The sequence below is a fragment of the Rattus norvegicus genome, chromosome 1 (assembly GCF_021556685.1).
Source record: "Rattus norvegicus strain SHRSP/BbbUtx chromosome 1, alternate assembly SHRSP_T2T, whole genome shotgun sequence".
NCBI lineage: Eukaryota > Metazoa > Chordata > Mammalia > Rodentia > Muridae > Rattus > Rattus norvegicus.
Window position 1 is genome coordinate 128945115 of NC_141534.1, and position 27710 is coordinate 128972824.

The 27710-nt window shown below is 37.6% G+C and overlaps 1 protein-coding gene across 6 annotated transcripts in view; it reads right to left on the reverse strand.

Moving 5' to 3' along the window:
* The window catches only part of Potefam2 (POTE ankyrin domain family member 2), a 204488-nt gene that overhangs the window by 122240 nt on the left and 54538 nt on the right, over positions 1 to 27710 (reverse strand). For 4 of the 6 annotated variants that reach the window (XM_087601106.1, XM_087601109.1, XM_087601105.1 and 1 more), the window contains exons 4-6: positions 17123 to 17229; positions 15143 to 15280; positions 14087 to 14148 (exon numbers count right to left, since the gene is read on the reverse strand). In XM_087601106.1, coding sequence (XP_087457232.1) covers positions 14087 to 14148; positions 15143 to 15280; positions 17123 to 17229 — 307 coding nt within the window. The remainder of the gene's footprint in view (positions 1 to 14086; positions 14149 to 15142; positions 15281 to 17122; positions 17230 to 27710) is intronic. The other 2 variants (XM_087601111.1, XM_087601110.1) reach the window with 1 other exon arrangement.

Here is a 27710-nt window from a genome sequence, read left to right on the forward strand (position 1 = left end):
GACAACCAAACTTAGGCAGTGAGGGAGTTGGAAAAGAGAAAACTGGTAACAGAATAAGGGGAGGCATTGTTCCAGCCCCAGCAAGCAGCAGAACTCAGCAGCTTTCCCATATGGCCCTGGCTGTACAATCAAGAATAGAAGGAACTACTGGGACAATCGATGCAAGTTAGCTGGAACTAAGACATTGGCAATGATTAAGAAGAGACAAGCACCACTGAAATGACATCTTTAAGAAAGTGTTTCATGAGAAAACACACACACACACACACACACACACACACACACACCAAAACCAAAACCAAACAAACACACAAATGAAAAATGTGTTAGCATGTTCCAGATAGACTCAAGGATGTACCTCATGCTGCAACTGGACTTGGTAATATGTAAGAATCAACAAAGTGGTACTGGTTTTGGAAGTATGAAGGGGTCATGAATAGCAGCTGAGGCTTGGCAGTGTGAAAGGCAAGGGAAGAACATTGTTGAAGGTGCAGCCTCAGGTGCAGTTGACAGTTCAGGACCGAAGGGGTCATACAAAGAAGTTGAGACTTGAACTTATGAAAAAAGTCTTTAAGGGACATTGCTGAAACCAAGTTGCAGCAGAAGACCCCAGTGTAATAGAGACGCTAGTACCATAGGATGGTCATCAAGAACAGCATCAGCCATATAGTCAACCATAGTCTAGAGTACTACAGAAGGCAAAACTTGAGATGAGACCTTCTCAGCAGAAAAGAGCAGGGGATAATAAGGGGAGGAGCCATGTGATGGAGGATTTGGAGGAGGGGTGCTAATAATGGGATGGAAAGAGAAATGAATGAATGAATGAATGAATGAATGAATGATTAAAAGAATATACGCTCAACATAAAGTAAAACATTGAATGGTCCTGAAATTTGAATAATGGAAAAATTCCTAAAAAGAGCACAAATTTTATGTTGAATTCATTCATAAATTGGTGAAATTATAAATAGATAAGGTTCAAAACGTTTTAGAAATTCAAAATTGTTTATAGCTTCTAGCTGTATTTATTGTCCATGCTTACTCATATTAAACACTATTTTCTTTTGAAATGTTCCCCTTTGCCAGTTATGCATTAATTCATTGAAAGTATTCATCAGAAAAAAAGGAATGATAGCTGATTTCTCAAATGAAAATTTGAAATCCAGAAGAGGCTGAAGGAATTCACTTTATATACCAAGAGATCATGCATGTGAACTAATACTTCAGTGCCCAGCAAGCTTTATGACATAGTTAAAGGAGAAATATAGTTTTTCATTGTACAAACAGCCTCAAGCAGAGATATCAAATAAAAAAGCTTTTAATAGAATACAAAATGAAATACTTCTAACTGAAAAGAATAAGGATAACAAGAAACTTTTAGAAAGAAAACAAATCACCCTACTCTACCCATAATCATCCACCATAATTCTAAACTACCCTCATCCCTATTCATCATATCTCAGGTAACACTTCTAGCAGAGGCTTCCTACACCACCAGAAGCCAGGCCAGCACCCTAATCCTCAAGTAAGACTATGTTCTCACTCCACCCGTAACTTCATGTCATAACCACAACCAGTCCCTCCTCCTTCTTATTATATTACACCCAGCCCATGCTACTGTCAGAAGTTTTCTAATCCACCAGAGGCCAGGCCAGGATCCTGAACCTAAAAGATCAGGCTAGCTCCCAAGGAACCAGGCAGAAGCCTGCTGTTCTATCTGAAGCCTGAATCCCAGAGGATCCCTGGCAAGATCAGAGGCCACACATATTGACAGAATTTCAGTCCTTATTTGTGCAGCAGATGCCTGCTTAGACTAGGAGCTCCACAGGCCATCTTTATCCCAGCCCCCACTTTAGGTAGAGTCCTTCTACTTGACCACAGGCTGCTCTGGCCAGAAGACCAGATAGGAAAAAGATACAAAGGAACAAAATACCCATCGAACAAAGATAAATCAGCACCTGTAATAATTATTCAGTTGCTTAAACATGAGTGTTAGAAAACAATAGCAGCCAGGGTAATATGTCACCACCAGAATTCAAGCATTCAACTATGAGTATTCCAACATAGCTGAAGGCACAAAAATGGTCTTAAAACCAACTAAATGAAAATGATAGATGTCCTTAAAGAGGAAATCAATAAACTCTTAAGGAAATAGAAAAACAATAAAAATTGGAGGAAATCAGTAAATCCCTTAAAGAATTCATGAAACCAAGAAAACACAGTTAAAGGAAACAAACTGTTGAAGACCTGAAAATGAAATAGAAGCAATAGAGAAAACATAAACTAAGGGAGTTGTGGAAATGGATAATCTAGATAAAAGAAAACAAATTGCAGATGCAAGCATCACCAACAGAATTCAAGAGATGGAAAAGACAATCTCATGCATTAAAGACAAGAAGAAAGACAAATATATCAGTAAAAGAAAATGTTAAATCTTAAAAAAAATTCTGACACAAAACATCCAGGAAATCTGGGACATTAGAAAAAGACTAAACCTAAAATTAATAAGACTAGGAGAAAATTCCTATCTATAACACTCAGAAAATATTTTCAACAAAATCAAAGAAGCAAATTTTCATGACTAAAGGAAAATATGCCTGTAAATGACAAGTAGCTTATAAAGCATCACATAACTATACAGCAAAAGAAAGTCCCTTCACCATACAATAATAAAAGCACTAAACACAGAGAAGAAGATTATTCCAACTTACAAGACAAAAAGGGCAAGTGACATATAAGTCACAATTACACCTGGCTTCACAGTGGAAACTCTAAAAGCCAGAAAGACCGGAAAAGATGTGTTAAGAGACCACAGAGGCCATCCCAAATTTAATTACCATAGATGGAGAAAAAAAATCTATAACAAACAAATTTATATAATATCTATCCACAAATCCTGCCCTATAGAGGGCACAAGAAGGAAACCGCCAACCCAAGGAAGTTAACTACTCCCACAAAAACACAATGAAGAATCTTACATTAGAAATAACCCAAACAGTGAACACACACACACACACACACACACACACACACACACACACACACTCACGTATCTAAACTACCAACAACTACAAAAAACAAAAACAAAAACAAAAAAAACAGGAATTAACACTTATTGGTCATTGATATCTCTCAGTATCAATGAACTCAATAACCAAATTAAAAGGCAAAGGCTAACAGAATGGAAGCAAAAAAAATAATATCCATTCTTCTACTGCATATAAGAAATACACCTCGACAACAAAGATAGATATTGCCTCAGAATACAATATTTGAAAAAGCTTTTCCCCACAAATAAAGCCAAAAAGAAAGCCAAAAAGCAATACCTAACCAAACCCCCCCAAAAAAAACCCTTTCATCCAAGTTTAGTGAAAAAAAAAGGAAAGGACAAGGACATTGCATAATTATCAAATGAAAATCCACTATAATGACATTTCCATTCTGAATATCTCTCCCCTAAACAAGAGCACCCAGATATAGAAAAGAAATATTACTAAAGCTTAAAACACATATCAGTCCTCAGCAGTAATAGTGGGATACTTTAATAGCTCACTCTCATCAATGAACAGTTCACTCAAAAATAAAAGAAGATAAAAATAATGGAGCTAACATGTTATGAGCAAAATGAACTTAACAGACATCTATAGAATATCTCACTCAAATAATATACTTCTTCTCAGTCCCTCCCAGAATATTATACAAAATTGACCATATACCCAGTAACAAACAAGTCTGAACAGATACAGAAAATTGAAATAACACTTTGAATCCTATCAGATCACCATTGATTGAACTTTAATTTCAACAATCCCAGAAGCAACAGAATGGCTACAAAATTAAGGAAACTGAACAACTGTATATGACACCTAAACCAAGGCAGAAATAAAGAGGGAAATTAAAGACTTCCTAGAATGTAATGACAATGGATTTATAACAAATTATGAGGCATGAAGCAGTGCTAAGATGAAAATACATAACAATAAGTGCCTTCATAAAAATTTAGATAGATCTCATTGTAGATCTCATTGGGGCTAAAAATCAATAAAATAAAAACAAAGAACAATAAAAAGAATCAGTGAGACAAGGAATTGGTTCTTTCAAATAATCATCGAGATAAACAAGCCTTTATCAAAACTACCTAAAAGACCAAATTAACTAAATATAAATCAAAAGAAGAGGACATAGCAACAGATATAAAAAAATCTGAATTGTCACCAGATATTTTTAAAATTTTTATTTGCAATAACAAAAAAAGAGCAAAAACCAATCTCAACAGCAAAAGAACTTCTGGGGGAATCACCATTTTGACCTCAAGCTATACTATGAACGATAATCATAAAAATCATATGGTATTGGTACAGAGAAGGGCAAATAGATGAATGGATTAGAACTGAAGACCCAGAAATAAACCCACACAACTTTGTTCACTTAATCTTCAACAAAGGAGCCAAAACTGCCCAGTGAAAAAGGGAAAAGGACAGCATTTTCAACAAATCGTGCTAGTTCAACTGGCAGTGTGCATGTAGAAGAATGCAAATTGATCAATTCTTATCTCCTTGTACAGAGCTCATGTACAAGTAGATCAAGGTTCTCCACATAAAAACAGATATTTAGAGTCTAACAAAAGAGAAAGTGAGAAAGAGCCTTGAACACATTGGCATAAGAGACAATTTCCTGGACAGAACACCAATGCTTTATGCTCTAAGATCAAGAATCATCAAATTGGACCTCATAAAACTGAAAAGTTTCTATAAGGCAAAGAACACTGTCAATAGGGCAAAACAGCAACCCACAGATTGGAAAAAGATCTTTACCAACCCTACACTCAATAGAGGAATAATATCCAAAATATACAAAGAACTCAAGAAGTTAGACTCCAGAGAACAAAATATCCCTATTGAAAAATGGGGTACAAAGCTAAACAGAGAAGTTTTACTGGGGAATTTCCAATGGCTAAGAAGCACTTAAAGAAATGTTCAACATCCTTAGTCATCAGGGAAATGCAAATGAAAAACAACCCTGAGATTCCACCTTACAACAATCAGAATGGTTAAGATCAAAAACTTAGGTGACAGCAAATGCTGGCTAAGATGTGGAGAAAGAGGAATACTCCTCAATTGCTGGTGGGATTGCAAGCTGGTACAACCACTCTGGAAATCAGTCTGGTGGTTCCTCAGAAAATTAGAAATAGCTTTACATACACACCCAACTATACCATTTCTGTGCATATACCCAAAAGATACTCCAACATATAATAAGGACACATGCTATACTATGTTCATAGCTGCCTTATTTGTAATAGCCAGAAGCTGGAAGCAATCCTGCATGATATGTACTCACTTATAAGTGCATGGTAGCCAAAAAGAAGCTCAGAATACCCACATACTACTTGCAGATCATATGGAACCCAAAAAGACCACACCAAAGTGTGGATGCTACAGTTCTTCTCAGAAGTAGGGAGAAAGTAATCTCAGGAAGTATAGGGACAGAGGGATCTGGGAGGGGGAAGAAGAGGGCCAGGTCAGATATGAGAGGAGATGAGGGAGAAGTACTGAGGGTCAGTAATTTGAAGAGTTATGTTGCAGTGAGGAAGGCAAACTGGGGATAGCTACTAGAAAGTTCTAGATGACAGGGACTCAAGAGATTCCGAAGACCCAATAGGGAGGACATTAGCCAAAATACACAAAAAAGGGGAGAAGAGCCATGAGAGAACATATTCAGTGGATAGGTATGACCCCGGTTGAGGGATGGAATCATCTGCCTACTTCAAAAACTTTAATCTGGAATTTTTCCTGTCAAAACAAAAAGAGTGGAGCAAAGACTGAAGGAAAAGCCATCCAGAGACTTCCCTACCTAGGGATCCATCCCATCTACAGACACCAAACCCAGACACTACTGCTGATTCCAAGAAGTACTCACTGACAAGAATCTGGTAAGCTGTCCTATAAAAGACTCTGCCAGACATTGAAAAATAAAAATAAACATTGGACTGAGTGCAGGGACACCAATGGAGAAGTTAGGGCAAGGACTGAAGGAAGTAAGGGGGTTTACAACCCCGGAAGAACAACAACAATATCAATTAACCAGAACCCCCAAAGCTCCCAGGTACTAAACCATCAATCAAAGAGTAGACACAGGGGGAACTATAGTTCCAGTTCGATATGTAGCAGAGGGTTGTCTTATTTGGCATCACTGGGAAGGGAGCCCCTTGATCCTGTGGAGTTTTGATGTGCCAGGATAGGGGAATGCTAGGGTGATCAGATAGAGGTGGCCTGGGGAACAGCTTCATAGAGGAAGGGGGATTGTGGACAGGAAACTGGTAAGGAGAATAACATTGGAAATGTAGATAAATTATCCAATAAAATTCTTTTAACTCTAAAAGAAATGGACAGTTTTCACTATTAAATCACTTTAGAATCAAAATTTAACTGAAGTTAAATCAAGAGCAGATAAATAGTTTAAACTGACCTATAACACCCATGAAAAAAGAAATATTCTTTAAATGGCTCCTAGCCAAAAAGTGGTCAGGGCCAGGTGAGTTTATATCGGAATTCTACCATACTTTCATAGACGATCTCATGCCAGTGAATTTACATAGAAAAAATACTTTTCAACACATAATTCTTATATCATGGGCTCATCAAATTATACATCATCACCTGATTGATATTTCTTCATAATGAATTAATTATTTAAAATTTATAAAATGATGACAGTTATACTGATTCATTCTCTACCATTTTAAAGCATAAATGCCAAGGATTAAGAATTAGCTCAGCAGTCGTCTGATATGATTTTGGTTGCCAGGATCCACATCCTATTTATTACAACTAACTCTCTATAACTCCAACTCTGTGATCACTTTGGTCTTTATGGTCACTGAACTCATGTACTGTATCCATATGCAAAGCTAACACACACATAAATATAAAACTAAATTTATATAGAATAAAGGACTCATAATAGTGTATTATTCTTATAATTCCTTGATTATTACCAGTGTCACTCTATATTTACCCAAATTCTTTATCAAAATATCAATTAAAATATATTAAATTCACAGGTGACATATGTTTCTGACCTCAGTGCTTGGAGGCATAGATGGGGAAATTGCAGAGGATCATTGAACCCAGTCTACCCAACACAGAAAGTTTGAAGGTTGGTGAAAATCCCTGTATCAAAAAACAATTGCAGAACAGTAGCAGGAGTAACCAGGAATAGACTTCAGTGTTGGTCACATCTGCAAAAGCTATGTAGCACATAGATACACACACACACACACACACACACACACACACACACCACACATACATACATACACGCACATAGACACACAGCACTAGTGTAGTATGTTTTATTTGGGGAATATTCTTGAGTTATATGAAAATGCTGCAACATATTTTATAAGAAATTTGAGAAACCATAGATGTTGGTGTTGACAATGGGTTTTAGAACCAAATTCCACTGTGGAATCAAAGGGAAACTCCATATAATTTGAAGAAACCACAAAGAATACTTTTGAGAAAAAGATTTGTGAGAAGATACTGGAGGTGAAAGAAATAAACACCAGCAGTAATTGAGTAGAATTGTGTGTGGACAGTTCAAACATGTGATTCTGATGAAAGTTGAGAGAACAAGCATGAAGCCAAGCCTTGGTTCATTCTACTGAGCCAGTCCTCTGTATTGTACATACATCTAGACTTCACTTAGCTTCCCATGAAAATCTGGATATATCTATTTAAATTGATGATAACTGATGAATCAATGGGTAAACATTGCATTCACTGAGTTTGTGTTTTCAGAAAAATGTAGGCTGTTATAATTTCTTAACTAAATTTCAGTACTAATGTGATGAAAATAAGAAAAATATTAACCCCTCAAATATTAAAACATTTATTTAAAATTTTACGAAGGGAAATGCAACATTTTTCTGAAAATCAGAAATCTATAACTTTTTCAGGAGAAGAATTAAGTCTCTATCATTATTTTCTGTCCATTTTCTTCCACTATACTTCTATCACATGTTTGTCAAGCTGAATTTGTTCTCAGTAAAATGACTAAAGCATTAAAAAAGTATCTCGTGCCAATACACTTCAAATTATTCCACAAAAGAAACAAAAGGAATATTAGCAACTACCAACATCAGTTTATAAGATCACAGTCAGTGAGATACACAAACCACAAGATTCATCAAAGAAAATTACTCTATTATGAATTCTTATGAACATGAATGAAAAATACTCAATGAAATACGTGCAAATTGAATCCAAGAATACATCAAATAGATCATGCCCAATTCTCAAGTAAGCTACAACCCAGAGATTAAAGGATGTGCAATATATGAAAATCTATTAATATAACTCACTATATAAACAAACTGAAAGAACACATGATAATCTCACTAAATACCAAAAAATGTTTGACAAAATTCAATACCACTTCATAATAAAAGCCTTGAAGAAATCATGGATACAAGGATGTACCAAAATATAATAAACCAATAGTCAACATTAATATAAATGAAAAATTCAAAGCAATTCTGCTGAAATCAAGAACAAGACAAAGCTGTCCACTCTCTCCACATGTATTTAATAGAGTATGTGAATATCTTGCTAGAGCAATAGGACAACAAAGCGAGATCAAGAGATAGAAATTGAAAGGAATACATGAACATATTGTTTTTGCAGGTGGTATGATAGTACCCTAAAGCAACCCCAAAATGTCTACTGGGGAAATCCACACAGCTAATAAACACCTTCAGCAAAGTGGCTGGATACAAAATTAGTTTTAAAATAACAGTATCCCTCTTATATACAAATGCAATGCTGAGAAAGAAATCAGAGAAATACCATTCACCATAATGACAAATAATATAAAATATCTTGGTTTAACTCTAACCAGGCCAGTGAAAGTGCTGTGTGATAAAAATTTCAAGTCTTTGTAAAAGGAAATGAAAAAATTATCAGAAGACAGAAAGATCTCCCAAGCCCATGAATCAGAAGGATTAACATTGTAAAAATTGCCATCTACAGATTTTCAATAAAATCGCTATCAAAAATCCAAAGCAATACTTTACAGAATTTGAAAGAACAATAGTCAATTTCATATGTAAAATCAAAAAACCCAGGATACCTAAAATCAATCCTATACAATTAAATAAAATCTGGAAATATCATCATCTCTTATCTCAAGCTATACTATACAGCAATAGTTAAAAAAGAATATGGTGTTTACATAAAATAAAAAAGTTGATCAATTAAAAAACAGACATAAATCCACATACCCATGGACAGATAATTTTTATAAAGGAGCCAGAAATATACAATTGAAAAATGAAAGCATTTTCAACAAGTAGTACTGATCTAACTATATATCTGAATGTAGAAAAATGCAATAAGATCTATATCTATCACCCTGCACAAAACTCAAGTCCAAGTGAGTAAATGACCTCAAAATAAAGAAAGAAGCATAGAATCTATAGAAGAAAAATGAAGATTAGCTTTGAATGTATAGGGACAAGAAAAAACTTCCTGAATTGAGGAACAGCAGCACTGTCACTCAGATTGACAATTATAAAGATGACCTCATGAAATAGAAAAGTTTCTGTAAGGTAATGGACACCATCAATAGGATAAAACAGCAGCCTTCAGACTAGAAAAGACTTTCCCCAACTCCATATCTGACATAGGGCTAATATTCAAATATATATGAAGAACTTAAGAAATTAGACGTCAACAAACTAAATAATCCAATTTTAAAATGAGGTACAGATTTAACAAGAATTCTCAACAGAGGAGTCCCAAATAACTGAGAAACACATGAAGAAATGTTCAATTTCCAAGTCATTGGGGAAATGCAATTAAAAAAAAACTTTGAGATTACAGTGTATACCTATCAAAATGGTAAAGATTAAAAATGAAAATGACAACTCATGCTGGCAAGGATGTGTAACACCAGGAATACTCCTCCAGTGCTAACTGAAATGCAAACTTGTACCACCATGTTGCTGTAAAAATATAAAAAATAAAATTACTGTCTTTTATCCCCACTAGGTCTAGCACCACAGTGCCCCATGATATCTGATAGATATCTGAAAACTCAGTCAGCAAAGCATCTCACCCGCTCTGCTCCACGCTATATAAAACTGCCAAAGGCCTCTCTCTGAACCTGGCAGCAATCTCTATATCTATCTAGTTCCCAAGGCAAGTTTCCGTGCCAGAAACACACACTCCAACTCTGTGGGAGCCCAGACCAGCCACCACACACTTTCCTACACTCAAACCTTCATATAAAAGAACACACAACACAATAACCTTAGATCCAACTGATAAGATATAATTGCCCACCTAAACACACAAAACCCAGTACCATCCATTCCTTAAGAACATTAATAACAACCTGTAAATAAACAGAGTGGAATCTTATTGTCCTGACACAGCTTCTCTCCCTATCCCTCCTATCTCTTCCTTCTTTCCTTTCCAGACCCCTCCTCTCCTTCAAACTTTTTTCCTGACCACCCTTCCTTCTCGTCCAATGACAGGCCTCCTTCTATCTTGTACCTGCCTCACCTGTGACATCATGCTACATGACCACTTTTGAAATTGATATGCTGGTTTGTCAGAAAATTAGAAGTAAATCTACCTCAAGACCAGTTATACCACTTTTGGGCATATACCAAAAAGAAATGCACCATACTACCAAAGGGATACTTTTTCAACCATGTTTATAGCAGATTTATTCATAATATCCAGAAACAGGAAATAAATAAGGTGTTTCTTAACTGAAAAAAATGGATAAATGAAAATGATACATTTACAAAATGGAGTATTCCTCAACTGTTTGAAAAAATAGCATCTTGAAATTGGCTAGCAAATAGGTAGAACTATAAAAAAAATATCATTAGTGACATAACACAGACACAGAAAGACAAACATCATATATTAACTGATAAGTGGATACTAGTTGGAAGAAAAGAATAATCATGGGATAATTCATTGACACAGAAATCCTATGTAGCAAAGGGGGCTTGAGGGGAGATGCTACAACCAACAAATTGGGAAAAGATCTTTACCAATCCTACATCTCTTAGAGAGCTAATATCTATTATGTACAAAGAACTCAAGAAGTTATACTCAAGAAAATCAAATAACCCTATTTAAAAATTGGATAAAGCACTAAACAAACAATTCTTGACTGAGGATATCGAGTGGCTGAGAAGTACATAAAGAAATGTTCTACACCCTTACTCATCAGGGAAATGCAAATCTAAATAACCCCTAAGATTCTACCTCACACCACTCAGAATGGCTAAGATCAAAAGATCAGGTGACAGCAGATGCTGGTGAGGATGTGGAGAAAGAGGAGCACTCCTCCATTGTTGGTGGGTTTGATATCTGGTTCCTTATAAAATTGGACATAGTGCTCCCTGAGGGCACAGCTATACCACTTCTGTGCATATAGCCAAATGATGCTCCAACATATAACAAGGACACATGCTCCACTATGTTCATAGAAGCCTTATTTATAATAGCCAGAATCTGGAAAGAACCCAAATGTCTTTAAACATGGGAATAGATACAGAAAATGTGGTATGTTTACACAACTTAGCTATCAAACTAATGACTTCATGAAATTCATAGCCAAATGGATGGAATTAGAAAATATCATCCTGAGTGAGGTAACCCAATCACAAAAGAACCACACATAGTATGCACTCATTGATAAGTGGATATTTGCCCAAAAGTTCAGAATACCCAAGATGCAATCCACAGACCACATGAAGCTCAAGAAGTTGGAAGACCAAAGAGTGAATTCTTCAGTCCTTCTTAGAGATGGAGAACAAAATATTCACAGGAGGAAATACAGAGATAAAGTTTACAGCAGAGACTGAGGAAAAGGTCATGCAGAGACAGCCCTACCCAGAGATCCATCCCATATGCTGTCACCAAAGCCAGACAATATTATAAATGCCAAGAAGTGCATGCTGACTGGAGCCTGATACAGCTGTCTCCTGAATGGCTCTGCCAGATCCTGTCAAATACAAAAGCAGGTGCTCACAGCCAACCATTGAACTGAAAATGAGATCCCTATTGGAGGAGAGTTAGAGGAAGGACTGAAGGAGCTGAAGGGGTTTTCAACCCCATAGGAGAACAAAAACCAACCAGATCCCCCAGAACTCCCAGAGACTAAGCTACCAACCAAAGAGTACACATGGAGGGACCCATGGTGGAACACCCTCATAGAGGCTAGGTGACAGGGGAAGGGATGGCGAACTTCAGAGGGGAAATCAGGAAAGGGGATAACATTTGAAATGTAAGTAAAGAAAATATCCAATAAAAAATGCCTTCATGAAATCCTTAGGCAAATGGATGGAACTAGAAAATTTCATCCTGTGCAAGGTAACTCAGTCACAAAAGAACACACATGGTATGCAATGACTGATAAATTGATATTAGCCAAAAAGCCTGGAATACCAAAGATACACTTCACAGACCATATGAAGTACAAGAAAAAGGAAGACCAAAATGTGGATGCTTCAGTCCTTCTTAGAAGGGAGAATGAAATACTCCTGGGAGGAAATACAGGAAAACAGAGAGGAGCAAAGACTGAAGGAAAGGCCATCCAGAGACTGTGCCACATGAAGATCAATCCCATATACAGCCACCAAACTCAATCACTATTGCTGAGGCCAGGAAGTAATTACTGACAGGAACCTGATATGGATGTCTCCTGAGAGGCTTTGCCACAGTCTTACTGAAACTTATGAGGATGCTTGTAGCTAACCATTGGGGACTCCAATGAAGGAGTTAGAGAAAAAACTGAAGGAGCTGAAGGGATTTGAAACCACGTAGGAAGAAAAACATTAACTAATCATACACCGCCCCCCAGAACTCCCAGAGACTAATCCACCTACCAAAGAGTACACTGAAGTAAACCATGGCTCCAGACACATATGTCGCAGAGTATGGCATTGTCTGACATCAATAGGAGGAGAACCCCTTGGTCCCGTGAATGCTCATTTCCCCAGTGTAGGGGAATGCCAGGGTGGTGAGTTTTGAAGGGGTTGGGTGGGAGGGTGAGCATCCTCAAAGAAGCAGGCAGAGGGAGAATGGGGGCAAACCAGGAAAAGGGATAACATTGAGATAAAAAAAAGAGAGGAGATGTGAAGATCTTCCTGGGAAGAGGATACAGAATAGTTTATACTGTGTGAACTGGAGACAGGTAGGAATGAGAAAAGGAAGGATATGGTTGCAGGGATTGAGGGAGGGAATACTGGCAGTGAGAACTGGAATTGAGGGACATTTAGGAAGCTAGGTAAAAACTTGTGCAATAGAAACTAGGAAATCTATCAGGGTGACACTAGGAAAGACTCCTAGTAACCAGTGACACAGAGCCTGAACTGTCCATCATCTACCAGGCAAGGCATCAAGTGGGACACAAGCTTAGCAACAAAACTTTCAACCAAGAGTTTACCACGCCTGCAGGATGTGCTGAGACAAGACCTAGCTTTATAAAAGAGAGACCACAGAGACTTTATCCAGCATCTGATTGAAGCAGATGCAGAATCCCACAACCAAATAGTATGGAAATTTGGGGAAGTTCTGGGGAGGAGAAGGAATTATTGTATAAGCCATAATATCAAGACCACAGAATCAAGTGATTAGGATTCAAGTGGGCTCACAAAGATCAGGAAGCCTCCTGTGCCTGACCTAGGATCTATGTATATATGTTGTGGTTGTGTAGCTTGGTGTTCTTGTGAGAGAAAGATCTATTATCCATGTATATGGAGTTGCATCATTCATCCTTGATATGAGAATATATGCCTTGTATTATTATAGCTTGTTATGCCTCTGTGAAGGCAGCTCATAGAATTAAGGTCTTATATTAAAAATACATACAGAAGACAAATCAATCCATAGAGCCTTTTATGGAAAGGATACTGGAAATAGATCAATCTCACAATCCAGCTGTAAAACCCTTGGGCACATACACAAAGGGGATTCTATTACAGAGAATCAAAGAACTCCTACTACAATCTTTTTTGCTAAGAAAGAACTATGGAGAATGAAACTGCAAGAAGACTTACCTGTGAAGATACTGTGTTGACTTAAGAGGAGTGAGTCCTCATAGTCCAAAATTATATCCTTTCTGCCATGTACAGAATTGGTGGTAGATAATGTTACTATTTTAAGACTAAAAAGAAACCTTTTAGCTATAGATTAAATTCTTAAGAATTTTTTAAGTAAAAGATTTATTTAAGATTTTGCCATACCCTTCAAATTTATAAGCTCTAAACAGTTTTTTACAAAGTTTCTCATTGAAAAAGAGAAGAGGATTCGTGAATCTAGATTATCTTGACATTATTGAAAGTACCCTGATATCAAAAGGAATCCCAAGTCTCCTTTTCTGGAAGTGTTTCTCTTAGACTCCCAATTTAGGCTTTCAAAAGTTGGGATTTTATTATTTTATTTATCCAGGTGGCTATGAAGATTTCATCACATGAAAATATGTACATACGTATTTTAAAAAGTATATAATTGGCTTCTCAATCTTGAACTGATTAGAATCCTAAGTGAAATCCACCGTGTAATTCATCAATGGGCCTATTATCAAATTCTGCTGTACCAGACATTGTAACTACTGAACTAGAGTCAGCCCAAAGTGAGAACTCTAAACATAGGTTGCTCTATTGCCCTTCTTCCTTTAGCCAACAAGGAACTGAGCCAGGTGAGAATTGTCAAACTGATACTGAGTCTCTGTGCTTACCTTCAACTTATATGGAAGACAAAACCATTGTTAATACATTTATAAACATACTGATGAGATGCAGTGGGACTTATTAAATATAGTGAACACAGGCTAGAGGTGAATTTCAATGCTAGTATATATGCCTATTACCTTCAGATCCCTTAATGTGATTCCAAGAATCACCATAAATCAATCCTGATATATAATGTCTCCTGCACTCATTGCTACTTCAGAATAATCTGTCCCTCTGCACACTCTTTGGCAAGTGCAGTTGACTAAAATGTTTCTGTTTCCAAAGAATGTAAATAATGTAGTCTCACCTTGTATAAAATACATTAGTAAATATTTCATGCTTACATTTAGTGTTAATTAGCATTGTGACACATATACTTACACTTTGCGTTTTCCTGCCACTGCATACTGAAGTGCACTCCATCCAAATGAGTCCTTTAAGGAGTGATCAATTCCTTTCTCCAGTAACTGCTCAACAATGACTTCAGAATCCCATTGCACTGCATACATGAGTGTTGTTCTAGAATGCCAGAGACAAATTGTATAAAGACTGGATATACTATATTTTACCAATTTAATGTGCTTAAGCACAAAACATAATATGTTTTACTAAGTAGATATATAGCTGGGGTATATATAGAATTGACCATTTACTAACCAGATTTAAGAATATTGAAAGCACAAAGTTCAATTTATAAGGCTAAATAGAGAAAACAAGCAAAAACCTTCTTGACCCACAGTGTGATCTTTATAGGAGAAGGCCTATTTTAATTGGTTTATTGTGAATAATTATGTGAAGAACATTTACCAGAAGTATAGAAAGATTTATGTGAAAAGGAATGCCATATACTTCCTACTCTAATATAGTATAATTCACTGTCAAATACATAATATCCATCTGCATAAAAGCATATTAGTAATGTTAACGATAAAAATACATAGCATAGCCTTTTCATTTACTGATTTTAGTAAGCATTGAACTGCATAACACTACATAATTTTGCAACCACCATTCAAGTTGGTTTTGCATATCCACACACAATGAAAAATATTTGGAGGTTAAAGACTGTTCACAAATTTGTGTGAGTAGAAACTGGAAAATTTTGAACTAACATTATCTTGTATCACCAAGGACTTCTCTAACACTCACATACTATTTATTTTCATTGAACTTTATCCAATTAAAGCCACTTTTCTTCCTTTCATTGATACGAGATAATGAAACTACAAATGCTTATTGCATAAAAAGCAACATTAACAGTATCTGGTAATGATAATCATGTAAGATGATGTCATTATGCTACCTATCATTGGTGAGGAAAAAGTCTAGGAAGAAGAGAAGAGGAGGAGTAAAAAATCAAGATGGAGACAACCAAGCAGGATGATCCAGATCCAGATGGACTACGTCAATTTTATCTTGTCTAGGTAGGCGTTTTGTATCTTAATTAATTGGCAGTGAATTTATCCTGTGGATGTGTTGTGGATTGAGAATTTAACATATAAATCTGATTAATAAATTACAGGAACTTTGATTTTACTGGGCTAAAGAGGACAGTGTGTGAAAGATATGGCTGAGAGGCAGTTGGAGCATGCAGATCTGGTTCTGTTGGGTAGACTCAGAATACACAGGGCCCGCAGAATGAGAGCTCTGTGTGTGTGTGTGTGTGTGTGTGTGTGTGTGTGTGTGTGTGTGTGAGAGAGAGAGAGAGAGAGAGAGAGAGAGAGAGAGAGAGAGAGAGGAACATGGTAACTAGGGGGCCACGCGGAGAGGGCGGCTTGCAGACCGCGTGGCAGAGTAGCAGCCAGAATGGGAGGATCCAGAGTATGGGAACTGATAGAAAACTTTCCTTTTATTATTTTATCACAACATGATCACTTGGGAAAATCCTGATAAAAGTATTATTCAAAGAAAGAAAAAGATATAAGCATTATTCAGAGTCATGAAACATATTTTTAATTTATTCATAGTTTAAAGTGATTATAAATTTCATAACAAATCAGTAATTTAAGTTATAGATCATATGTTTTAGAACAGTTACATGAAGTCTTAGAACTCATATAAAATCATATGAAGGACAAAATAATATTGTAAATGAGAAAAAAACCTCTCATAACGAATATAAACCTCTCGTTATAAAGAAGGAATATAACAAGGAATATCATAGATAGACAGATATCATACATAGATAAAGAGATATAGATATAGGTATAATTCTTTTCTATATAAATATATTATAATTTCATAAGTGATATATTTAATGTGATTGATGATTTGATTCTTTCTAGTATATTTATATTATAGTGTTTATTTGAGTGAATTTTACTAGACAGTAGTAGTATTTTAAAAGTCAAAGTACAGTACCTTTGATAATCATCCCGTGCATAAATATTTGCACCATGTTTTATTAAATATTCTGCTGTGAGGAGTTTCCTTTCTCGAAGTGCCAGCAGGAGAGGTGTAAACCCATCCTGTAATTATATAAATTAATAATTCACAATATAGCATATTCCATAGCTAAGCTGAATATCACATATCAAGCCTTGTGAATAGAATATTTACCACAGACTAGGGATGAGTACTTTTTTCCTTATTAGCCTAATACACATTCTCACGTTTCTCAGTATTGCAATGCTCCAGCCCTGCCTGTACTTGTAATAAGACCTCTAGTCTACTCTAAACCTGATGTGAAACACTTAAGTCCCTCAAACAGTATGTTCCCATGGACCTATTGTTCCATCACAGCAGCTGACTTCGAATTTTAGTTACATTATTGTTCCCCTCTAATGAAAGTTTCCCGAGAGTTTATCTTGAGAAATCCCAAAGACACACAGAAGCAAAGGTTTTCATTCCTTTGTTGCATGGATCAGCTAAAATCTCTTTGTGTCAGAAATTCTCCTGAATTTCAAAATATTTATGTGGCAGATACACCAATTTCCAACAGGAAATTTCAAGTATAATATGATCAACATTATGATAAAATTTGGAATTGTCCAGTACTTAAAATATGATTTCTGAAATACTGTTTAACAGATCTTCTATTGGACAAACATTAGCAACAGCAGAAGTTGGGCAAAACACATAATTCTCAGAGCTTTATAAGGATGTGGAAGTTTGCAGAGGACATAGAGGAAGCCCTCCTTGATTCATTGTTGAGCATGGGTCCAAGCTGACAATGTCAACATCTTGCTCCAAAAGGTCACCAAAGTAATGGACTCAAAATGTGCAATACCTCAAAGAGATAGTAACTTTGGCTAACTAGAAATTGATTCTGTCCCTTTAGAATATGAAAATTGTCTTAGCCTTTAGAAAACCCAATACATCATTGTAAAAATATTTTAATTTAAATTATTTGTTATGTTCTTATATGAGAACAGTATTTATTTAATATCCCCTCACTCCTCCAAATCCTCTTATGTGCCCATTCCCTCTCAAATTCATGACATCTTTATTGAGGATACACACACATATATACATACAGCCTATAATTCCATTTATTGTTACCCCCTCTCTCTGCCTTCACATCTCCTTGTCTGTCTTTCTTACTCATTCTGTCTCTCTGTCTCTCCTTTGATGTGTGTATGAGTGTGTGCTTATAGCTGGATATTATCACTGGGTAATCTATCAGAGTTATATCTCTGGAGAAATATGAATTATTCTCTCCTCAACCATGGCTAGCAGGCAACTCTTCTTTCATCAATGGTTCTTTTGAAGTTCTCCCATCAGTGTTTCCATGTCAATTTATGATTTTACTGTGCCAATCTTGTTTAGTCAATCATATTATTGAGATTTGATAGCTTCAATAGCCCTTTTATCTCTAGAAGACACTGCCTTACAATGAGCATCTTGGTCTCTGGACCATACAGGCATTTAGACTTCTCTTCCTCAAGGCCATGAGTCTTCCTTAGGTGTGGTAGTTATATTGCAGATGTACCAATTATGGATACACACTCATACCCTTTTATTTTTTCTTTTCTTGTTGTATTTTATTGGATATTTCCTTATTTACTTTTCAAATAGTACTCCCATTCACAGTTTCCCCTCCAGAACCCCCTATCCTATCCCATTCCTTTTGCTTAATTATTATTACTTTTTTTGGGTTTTTTTAATCTAACTTCTTTTTTTTAATTTATTTAATACTTAATAATAATTCTTTGGTTTCCGGGCAAACATCCCCCTCCCCCCTCCCCTTCCTTATGGGTGTTCCCCTCCCAACCCTCCCCCCATTGCCGCCCTCCCCCCAACAGTCTAGTTCACTGGGGGTTCAGTCTTAGCAGGACCCAGGGCTTCCCCTTCCACTGGTGCTCTTACTAGGATATTCATTGCTACCTATGAGGTCAGAGTCCAGGGTCAGTCCATGTATAGTCTTTAGGTAGTGGCTTAGTTCCTGGAAGCTCTGGTTGCTTGGCATTGTTGTACATATGGGGTCTCGAGCCCCTTCAAGCTCTTCCAGTTCTTTCTCTGATTCCTTCAACGGGGGTCCTATTCTCAGTTCAGTGGTTTGCTGCTGGCATTCGCCTCTGTATTTGCTGTATTCTGGCTGTGTCTCTCAGGAGCGATCTACATCTGGCTCCCATCGGCCTGCACTTCTTTGCTTCATCCATCTTGTCTAATTGGGTGCCTGTACATGTATGGGCCACATGTGGGGCAGGCTCTGAATGGGTGTTCCTTCAGTCTCTGTTTTAATCTTTGCCTCTCTCTTCCCTGTCAATGGTATTCTTGTTCCCCTTTTAGAGAAGGAGTGAAGCATTCACATTTTGATCATCCGTCTTGAGTTTCATTTGTTCTAGGCATCTAGGGTAATTCAAGCATTTGGGCTAATAGTCACTTATCAGTGAGTGCATACCATCTGTGTCTTTCTGTGATTGGGTTAGCTCACTCAGGATGATATTTTCCAGTTCCAAACATTTGCCTACGAATTTCATAAAGCCGTTGTTTTTGATAGCTGAGTAATATTCCATTGTGTAGATGTACCACATTTTCTGTATCCATTCCTCTGTTGAAGGGCATCTGGGTTCTTTCCAGCTTCTGGCTATTATAAATAAGGCTGCGATGAACATAGTGGAGCACGTGTCTTTTTTATATGTTGGGGCATCTTTTTGGGTATATGCCCAAGAGAGTTATAGCTGGGTCCGCAGGTAGTTCAATGTCCAATTTTCTGAGGAACCTCCAGACTGATTTCCAGAATGGTTGTACCAGTCTGCAATCCCACCAAAAATGGAGGAGTGTTCCTCTTTCTCCGCATCCTCGCCAGCATCTGCTGTCACCTGAGTTTTTGATCTTAGCCATTCTCACTGGTGTGAGGTGAAATCTCAGTGTTGTTTTGATTTCATTTCCCTTATGACTAAAGATGTGGAACATTTCTTTAGGTGTTTCTCAGCCATTCGGCATTCCTCAGCTGTGAATTCTTTGTTTAGCTCTGAACCCCATTTTTGAATAGGGTTATTTGTCTCCCTGCGGCCTAACTTCTTGAGTTCTTTGTATATTTTGGATATAAGGCCTCGATCTGTTGTAGGATTGGTAAAGATCTTTTCCCAATCTGTTGGTTACCGATTTGTCCTAACCACAGTGTCCATTGCCTTACAGAAGCTTTGCAGTTTTATGAGATCCCATTTGTCGATTCTTGATCTTAGAGCATAAGCCATTGATGTTTTGTTCAGGAAATTTTTTCCAGTGCCCATGTGTTCCAGATGCTTCCCTAGTTTTTCTTCTATTAGTTTGAGTGTATCAGGTTTGATGTGGAGGTCCTTGATCCACTTGGACTTAAGCTTTGTACAGGGTGATAAGCATGGATCAATCTGCATTCTTCTACATGTTGACCTCCAGTTGAACCAGCACCAGTTGCTGAAAATGCTATCTTTTTTCCATTGGATGGTTTTGGCTCCTTTGTCAAAAATCAAGTGACCATAGGTGTGTGGGTTCATTTCTGGGTCTTCAATTCTATTCCATTGGTCTATCTGTCTGTCTCTGTACCAATATCATGCAGTTTTTATCACTATTGCTCTGTAATACTGCTTGAGTTCAGGGATAGTGATTCCCCCTGAAGTCCTTTTATTGTTGAGGATAGTTTTAGCTATCCTGGGTTTTTTGTTATTCCAGATGAATTTGCAAATTGTTCTGTCTAACTCTTTGAAGAGTTGGATTGGTATTTTGACGGGGATTGCACTGAATCTATAGATCGCTTTTGATAAAATGGCCATTTTTACTATATTAATCCTGCCAATCCATGAGCATGGGAGATCTTTCCATCTTCTGAGGTCTTCTTCAATTTCTTTCTTCACTGTCTTGAAGTTCTTAGTGTACAGATCTTTTACTTGCTTGGTTAAAGTCACACCGAGGTACTTTATATTATTTGGGTCTATTATGAAGGGTGTCGTTTCCCTAATTTCTTTCCCGGCTTTCTTTCTCTTTTGTGTAGAGGAAGGCTACTGATTTATTTGAGTTAATTTTATACCCAGCCACTTTGCTGAAGTTGTTTATCAGCTTTAGTAGTTCTCTGGTGGAACTTTTGGGAACACTTAAATAAACTATCGTATCATCTGCAAATAGTGATATTTTGACTTCTTATTTTCCAATCTTTATCCCCTTGACCTCCTTTTGTTGTCTGATTGCTCTGGCTAGAACTTCAAGAACTATATTGAATAAGTAGGGAGAGAGTGGGCAGCCTTGTCTAGTCCCTGATTTTAGTGGGATTGCTTCAAGTTTCTCTCCATTTAGTTTAATGTTAGCAACTGGTTTGCTGTATATGGCTTTTACTATGTTTAGGTAGGGGCCTTGAATTCCTATTCTTTCCAGGACTTTTATCATGAAGGGGTGTTGAATTTTGTCAAATGCTTTCTCAGCATCTAATGAAATGATCATGTGGTTTTTTTCTTTCAGTTTGTTTATATAATGGATCACGTTGATGGTTTTCCGTATATTAAACCATCCCTGCATGCCTGGGATGAAGCCTACTTGATCATGGTGGATGATTGTATTGATGTGCTCTTGAATTCGGTTTGCCAGAATTTTATTGGGTATTTTTGCGTCGATATTCATAAGGGAAATTGGTCTGAAGTTCTTTTTCTTTGTTGTGTCTTTGTGTGGTTTAGGTATAAGAGTAATTGTGGCTTCATAGAAGGAATTCGGGAATGATCCATCTGTTTCAATTTTGTGGAATAGTTTGGATAATATTGGTATGAGGTCTTCTATGAAGGTCTGATAGAATTCTGCACTAAACCCGTCTGGACCTGGGCTCTTTTTGGTTGGGAGACCTTTAATGACTGCTTCTATTTCCTTAGGAGTTATGGGGTTGTTGAACTGGTTTATCTGTTCCTGATTTAACTTCAGTACCAGGTATTTATCTAGGAAATTGTTCATTTCCTGTAGATTTTCAAGTTTTGGTGAATATAGGCTTTTATACTAAGATCTGATGATTTTTTGAATTTCCTCTGAATATGTAGTTGTGTCTCCCTTTTCATTTCTGATTTTGTTAATTTGGACACACTCTCTGTGTCCTCTCGTTAGTCGGGCTAAGGGTTTATCTATCTTGTTGATTTTCTCACAGAACAAACTTTTGGTTCTGTTGATTCTTTCTATGGTCCTTTTTGTTTCTACTTGGTTGATTTCAGCTCTGAGTTTGATTATTTCCTGTCTTCTACTCCTCCTGGGTGTATTTGCTTCTTTTTGCTCTAGAGGTTTTAGGTGTGCTGTCAAGCTGCTGACATATGCTCTTTCCTGTTTCTTTCTGCAGGCACACAGCGCTATGAGTTTTCCTCTTAGCACAGCTTTCATTGTGTCCCATAAGTTTGGGTATGTTGTACCTTCATTTTCATTAAATTCTAAAAAGTTTTTAATTTCTTTCTTTATTTCTTCCTTGACCTGGTTATCATTGAGTAGAGTATTGTTCAATTTCCACGTGTATGTGGGCATTTTTCCCTTATTGTTATTGAAGACCAGTTTTAGGCCGTGGTGGTCTGATAGCACGCATGGGATTATTTCTATCTTTCTGTACCAGTTGAGGCCCGTTTTTTGACCAACTATATGGTCAATTTTGGAGAAAGTACCATGAGGAGCTGAGAAGAAGGTATATCCTTTTGCTTTAGGATAGAATGTTCTTTAAATATCCGTTAAGTCCATTTGGCTCATGACTTCTCTTAGTCTGTCTACGTCTCTGTTTAATTTCTGTTTCCATGATCAGTCCATTGATGAGAGTGGGGTGTTGAAATCTCCCACTATTTTTGTGTGAGGTGCAATGTGTGTTTTGAGATTTAGTAAGGTTTCTTTTACATATGTAGGTGCCCTTGTATTTGGGGCATAGATATTTAGGATTGAGAGTTCATCTTGGTGGATTTTTTCTTTGATGAATATGAAGTGTCCTTCCTTATCTTTTTTGATGACTTTTAATTGAAAATTGATTTTATTTGATATTAGAATGGCTACTCCAGCTTGCTTCTTCTGACCATTTGCTTGGAAAGTTGTTTTCCAGCCTTTCACTCTGAGGTAGTGTCCGTCTTTGTCTCTGAGGTGTGTTTCCTGTAGGCAGCAGAATGCAGGGTCCTCGTTGCGTATCCAGTTTGTTAATCTATGTCTTTTTATTGGGGAGTTGAGGCCATTGATGTTGAGAGATATTAAGGAATAGTGATTATTGCTTCCTGTTATATTCATATTTGGATGTGAGGTTATGTTTGTGTGCTTTTCTTCTCTTTGTTTTGTTGCCAAGATGATTAGTTTCTTGCATCTTCTAGGGTATAGCTTGCCTCCTTATGTTGGTCTTTACCCTTTATTATCCTTTGTAGTGCTGGATTTGTAGAAAGATATTGTGTAAATTTGGTTTTGTCATGGAATATCTTGATTTCTCCATCTATGTTAATTGAGAGTTTTGCAGGATACAGTAACCTGGGCTGGCATTTGTGTTCTCTTAAGGTCTGTATGACATCTGTCCAGGATATTCTGGCCTTCATAGTTTCTGGCGAAAAGTCTGGTGTGATTCTGATAGGTCTGCCTTCATATGTTACTTGACCTTTTTCCCTTACTGCTTTTAATATTCTTTCTTCATTTTGTGCATTTGGTGTTTTGACTATTATGTGATGGGAGGTGTTTCTTTTCTGGTCCAATCTATTTGGAGTTCTGTAGGCTTCTTGTATGCCTATGGGTATCTCTTTTTTTACGTTAGGGAATTTTTCTTCTATGATTTTGTTGAAGATATTTACTGGTCCTTTGAGCTGGGAGTCTTCACTCTCTTCTATGCCTATTATCCTTAGGTTTGATCTTCTCATTGAGTCCTGGATTTCCTGTATGTTTTGGACCCGTAGCCTTTTCTGCTTTACATTATCTTTGACAGTTGAGTCAATGATTTCTATGGAATCTTCTGCTCCCGAGATTCTCTCTTCCATCTCTTGTATTCTGTTGGAGAAGCTTGTATCTACAGCTCCTTGTCTCTTCTTTTGATTTTCTATATCCAGGGTTGTTTCCATGTGTTCTTTCTTGATTGCTTCTATTTCCATTTTTAATTCCGTCAACTGTTTGATTTTGTTTTCCTGGAATTCTTTCAGGGATTTTTGTGTCTCCTCTCTATGGGTTTCTACTTGTTTATTTATGTTTTCCTGGAATTCTTTCAGGCATTTTTGTGATTCCTCTCTGTAGGCTTCTACTTGTTCTGTAAGGGAGTTCTTCACGTCTTTCTTGAAGTCCTCCAGCATCATGATCAAATATGATTTTGAAACTAGATCTTGCTTTTCTGGTGTGTTTGGACATTCCATATTTATTTTGGTGGGAGAATTGGGCTCCAATGATGCCATGTAGTCTTGGTTTCTGTTGCTTGGGTTCCTGCGCTTGCCTCTCGCCATCAGATTATCTCTAGTGTTACTTTGTTCTGCTATTTCTGACAGTGGCTAGACTGTCCTATAAGCCTGTGTGTCAGGAGTGCTGTAGTCCTGTTTTCCTGTTTTCTTTCAGCCAGTTATGGGGACAGAGTGTTCTGCTTTCGGGCGTGTAGTTTTTCCTCTCTACAGGTCTTCAGCTGTTTCTGTGGGCCTGTGTCTTGAGTTCACCAGGCAGGTCACTTGCAGCAGAAAAGTTGGTCTTACCTGTGGTCCCGAGGCTCAAGTTTGCTCGCGGGGTGCTGCCCACGAGCTCTCTGAGGCGGCAGCAACTAGGAAGATATGCGCCGCCCTTTCCGGGAGCTTCCGTGCACTAGGGTTCCAGATGGCGTTCGGTGTTTTCCTCTGGCGTCCGAGATGTGTGTGCAAAGTGCAGTCTCTTCTGGTTTCCCAGGCGTGTCTGCCTCTCTGAAGGTTTAGCTCTCCCTCCCACGGGATTTGGGTGCAGAGAACTGTTTATCCGGTCTGTTTCCTTCAGGTTCTAGCGGTGTCTCAGGCGCAGGGGTCCTGCCACTCCTGGGCCCTCCCCTACGGGAACCCAGAGGCCTTATACAGTTTCATCATGGGCCAGGGATGTGGGCAGGGGTGGGCAGTGTTGGTGGTCTCCTCCGCTCTGCAGCCTCGGGAGTGCCCACCTGACCAGGCGGTGAGGTCTCTCTCCCTTATTATTACTTTTTATTTAATTGTTTTATACTGATCACTGTTGCCCTACTGGCCACACCCCTTTCCATAATCCTTTCTCCCATCTCCCCTCCTTTTCACCTCTGAGCAGGCGAGGGCCTCTCTGGGCATACCCCCACCATGGAACATCAAGTATTTTAATTATTGCTGTATGCTTACCAATGAATTACACAAATCAAGAGTTGAAAGTATAATCTATCATGCTTTTCTCACAGGAAATCTGTCTCTGATAACAGTTTGAAGGTGGAATATCATGCATAGTCTGAAATTATTGACATCCAAACCCAACTGGTCATTATTTTTGGTAGTTTTTGGAATCTTTCAAAATTGATCCTTCCTTGTAGGTTGAATATATGGACAGTCTTAGGGATACACCTATTCTGAGACTGTCCAGAGCACTCTGATTCTGGTTTCCTGGAATTATGAGGAAGGTGAGTTTCAAAATCCTGATACCATGAACCAAACTGAACCCAGCTGCTTGGCTTTCTCACCCAATACCAAACTCTATCCCATGAACCAGAGTAAATCCTTTGTAACTTATGTTGCTTCTACAAGTAGACTTATAACAGTAATGAGAAAAGTGACTATCATGGACCCTCAAATGCAATAAAGACATCATGATGATTATTTTAGCTGCCAATGATATCAACCATAGTGATCTAGGAAGCAAGTTACAGTGGAGAAACCATCTACATACATTCTACTTATGGATATGCTGTGAAAATTTATCTTCGTGGCTAGCTGCTAAAAAGAACCCTGGTGAGTGGTATCATAACCTGGTTAGGAAACAGGACTCTGTAAGATTTCAGATGACTAAATGAATACTAAGCAAATAGGAAGCTTGGATTCATTCATTTTATTCTCTTTTTAGGGAAGGTTGAATGAGTTTTGGATGATTGTCTCAAGAGCCTGCATCTATCTTTCCTAATAATATAGAATAATCTGGAATTGTAAGTCAAATAAATATTTTAGAACATTAAGTGTTTTCAAAAATATTTTTATGGAAGCATAAAAGTGAAGCAGGGACTGAAAGAAAGGTTATACTGAGACTGGCTCACCTGTGAATCCATCCCATATGCAGTCACCAAACCTAGTCACTATTGCTGATGCCAAGAAGTGCTTGCTGACAGGAGGATCATATGGATGTCTCCCAAGAGGCTCTGCCAGAGCCTTACTGATACATATGAGGATGCTTGCAGCTAACCATTGGACTGAGCATGGGGACCTCAATGGAAGAGTTAGATAAAGGACTTAAGAAGTAAAGTGGTTTTCAACCCCATAGGAAGAACAACAATATCAATCAATCAGACCACCCAGAGCTCCCAGAAACTAAACCACCAACCAAAGAGCTCACATAAAGTGACCCATGGCTCCAGACACATATGTGGCAGAGGACAGCATTGTTTGGCATCAGTAGGAGGAGAAGCCCTTTGTCCTGTGAAGGCTCATTTCCCCAGTGTAGGGGAATGCCAGGGTGGTGAGTTTTTAGGGGGTTATGTTGGAGGGTGAGCATCCTCAAAGAAGCAGGCAGAGAGGGCATGGAGGCAAACCAGGAAAATGGATAACATTTGAAATGTAATATATAAAATATTCAAAATTTTTTGAGATAAAAAAGGGGAGCTGCAAAGATCTTCCTGGGAAGAGGATACAGAATAGTTTACACTGTGTGAACTGGAGACAGATAGGAATGAGAAAAGAAAGGATATGGTTGCAGGGATTGAGGGAGGGAATACTGACAGTGAGAACTGGAATTGGGGGACATTTAGGAAGCTAGGTAAAAACTTGTGCAATAGAAACTAGGAAATCTGTCAGGATGACACTAGGAAAGACTCCTAGTAACCAGTGACACAGAGCCTGAACAGTCCATCATCTACCAGGCAAGGCATCATATGGGACACAAGCCTAGCAACAAATTTTTCAACCAAGAATTTGCCATGCCTGCAGGATGTGTTGAGATGAGAGTGGGTGGATGGTAGTAGGAGCATCTTCATAGAAGCAAAGGGAAGGGGGACATGGGAGGGGAGGGGGAAAAAGAGAATAATATTTGAAATGTAAATGCAGAAAATATCCAATAAAGAAATAAGGAAATAAATTAACATTCAATTTCTATCCCATTTAAAATCATTTGTGAGAGATCCATACAAATTATTTTGATCACATTCACCCCTTTTCCCTCAACTACTCCCTGAATTTACCCCATTTCTTTAGCCACCCCTCTTTCTGTCTGTTTATATAGCCACCCTTTCAAGTCTTAGGGTCACAGAAGAAAATTGATGTATACTATAAAAGCCAGAGAAACTGGATAATCACAAGGAGAGTGTCTTCAGGGCACAACAGAGTAGATGGCAGATATACATATGGAATTATAATCTGGAAAAAATTGTGGAAGCTCAAGCAACAATTTTGCATGA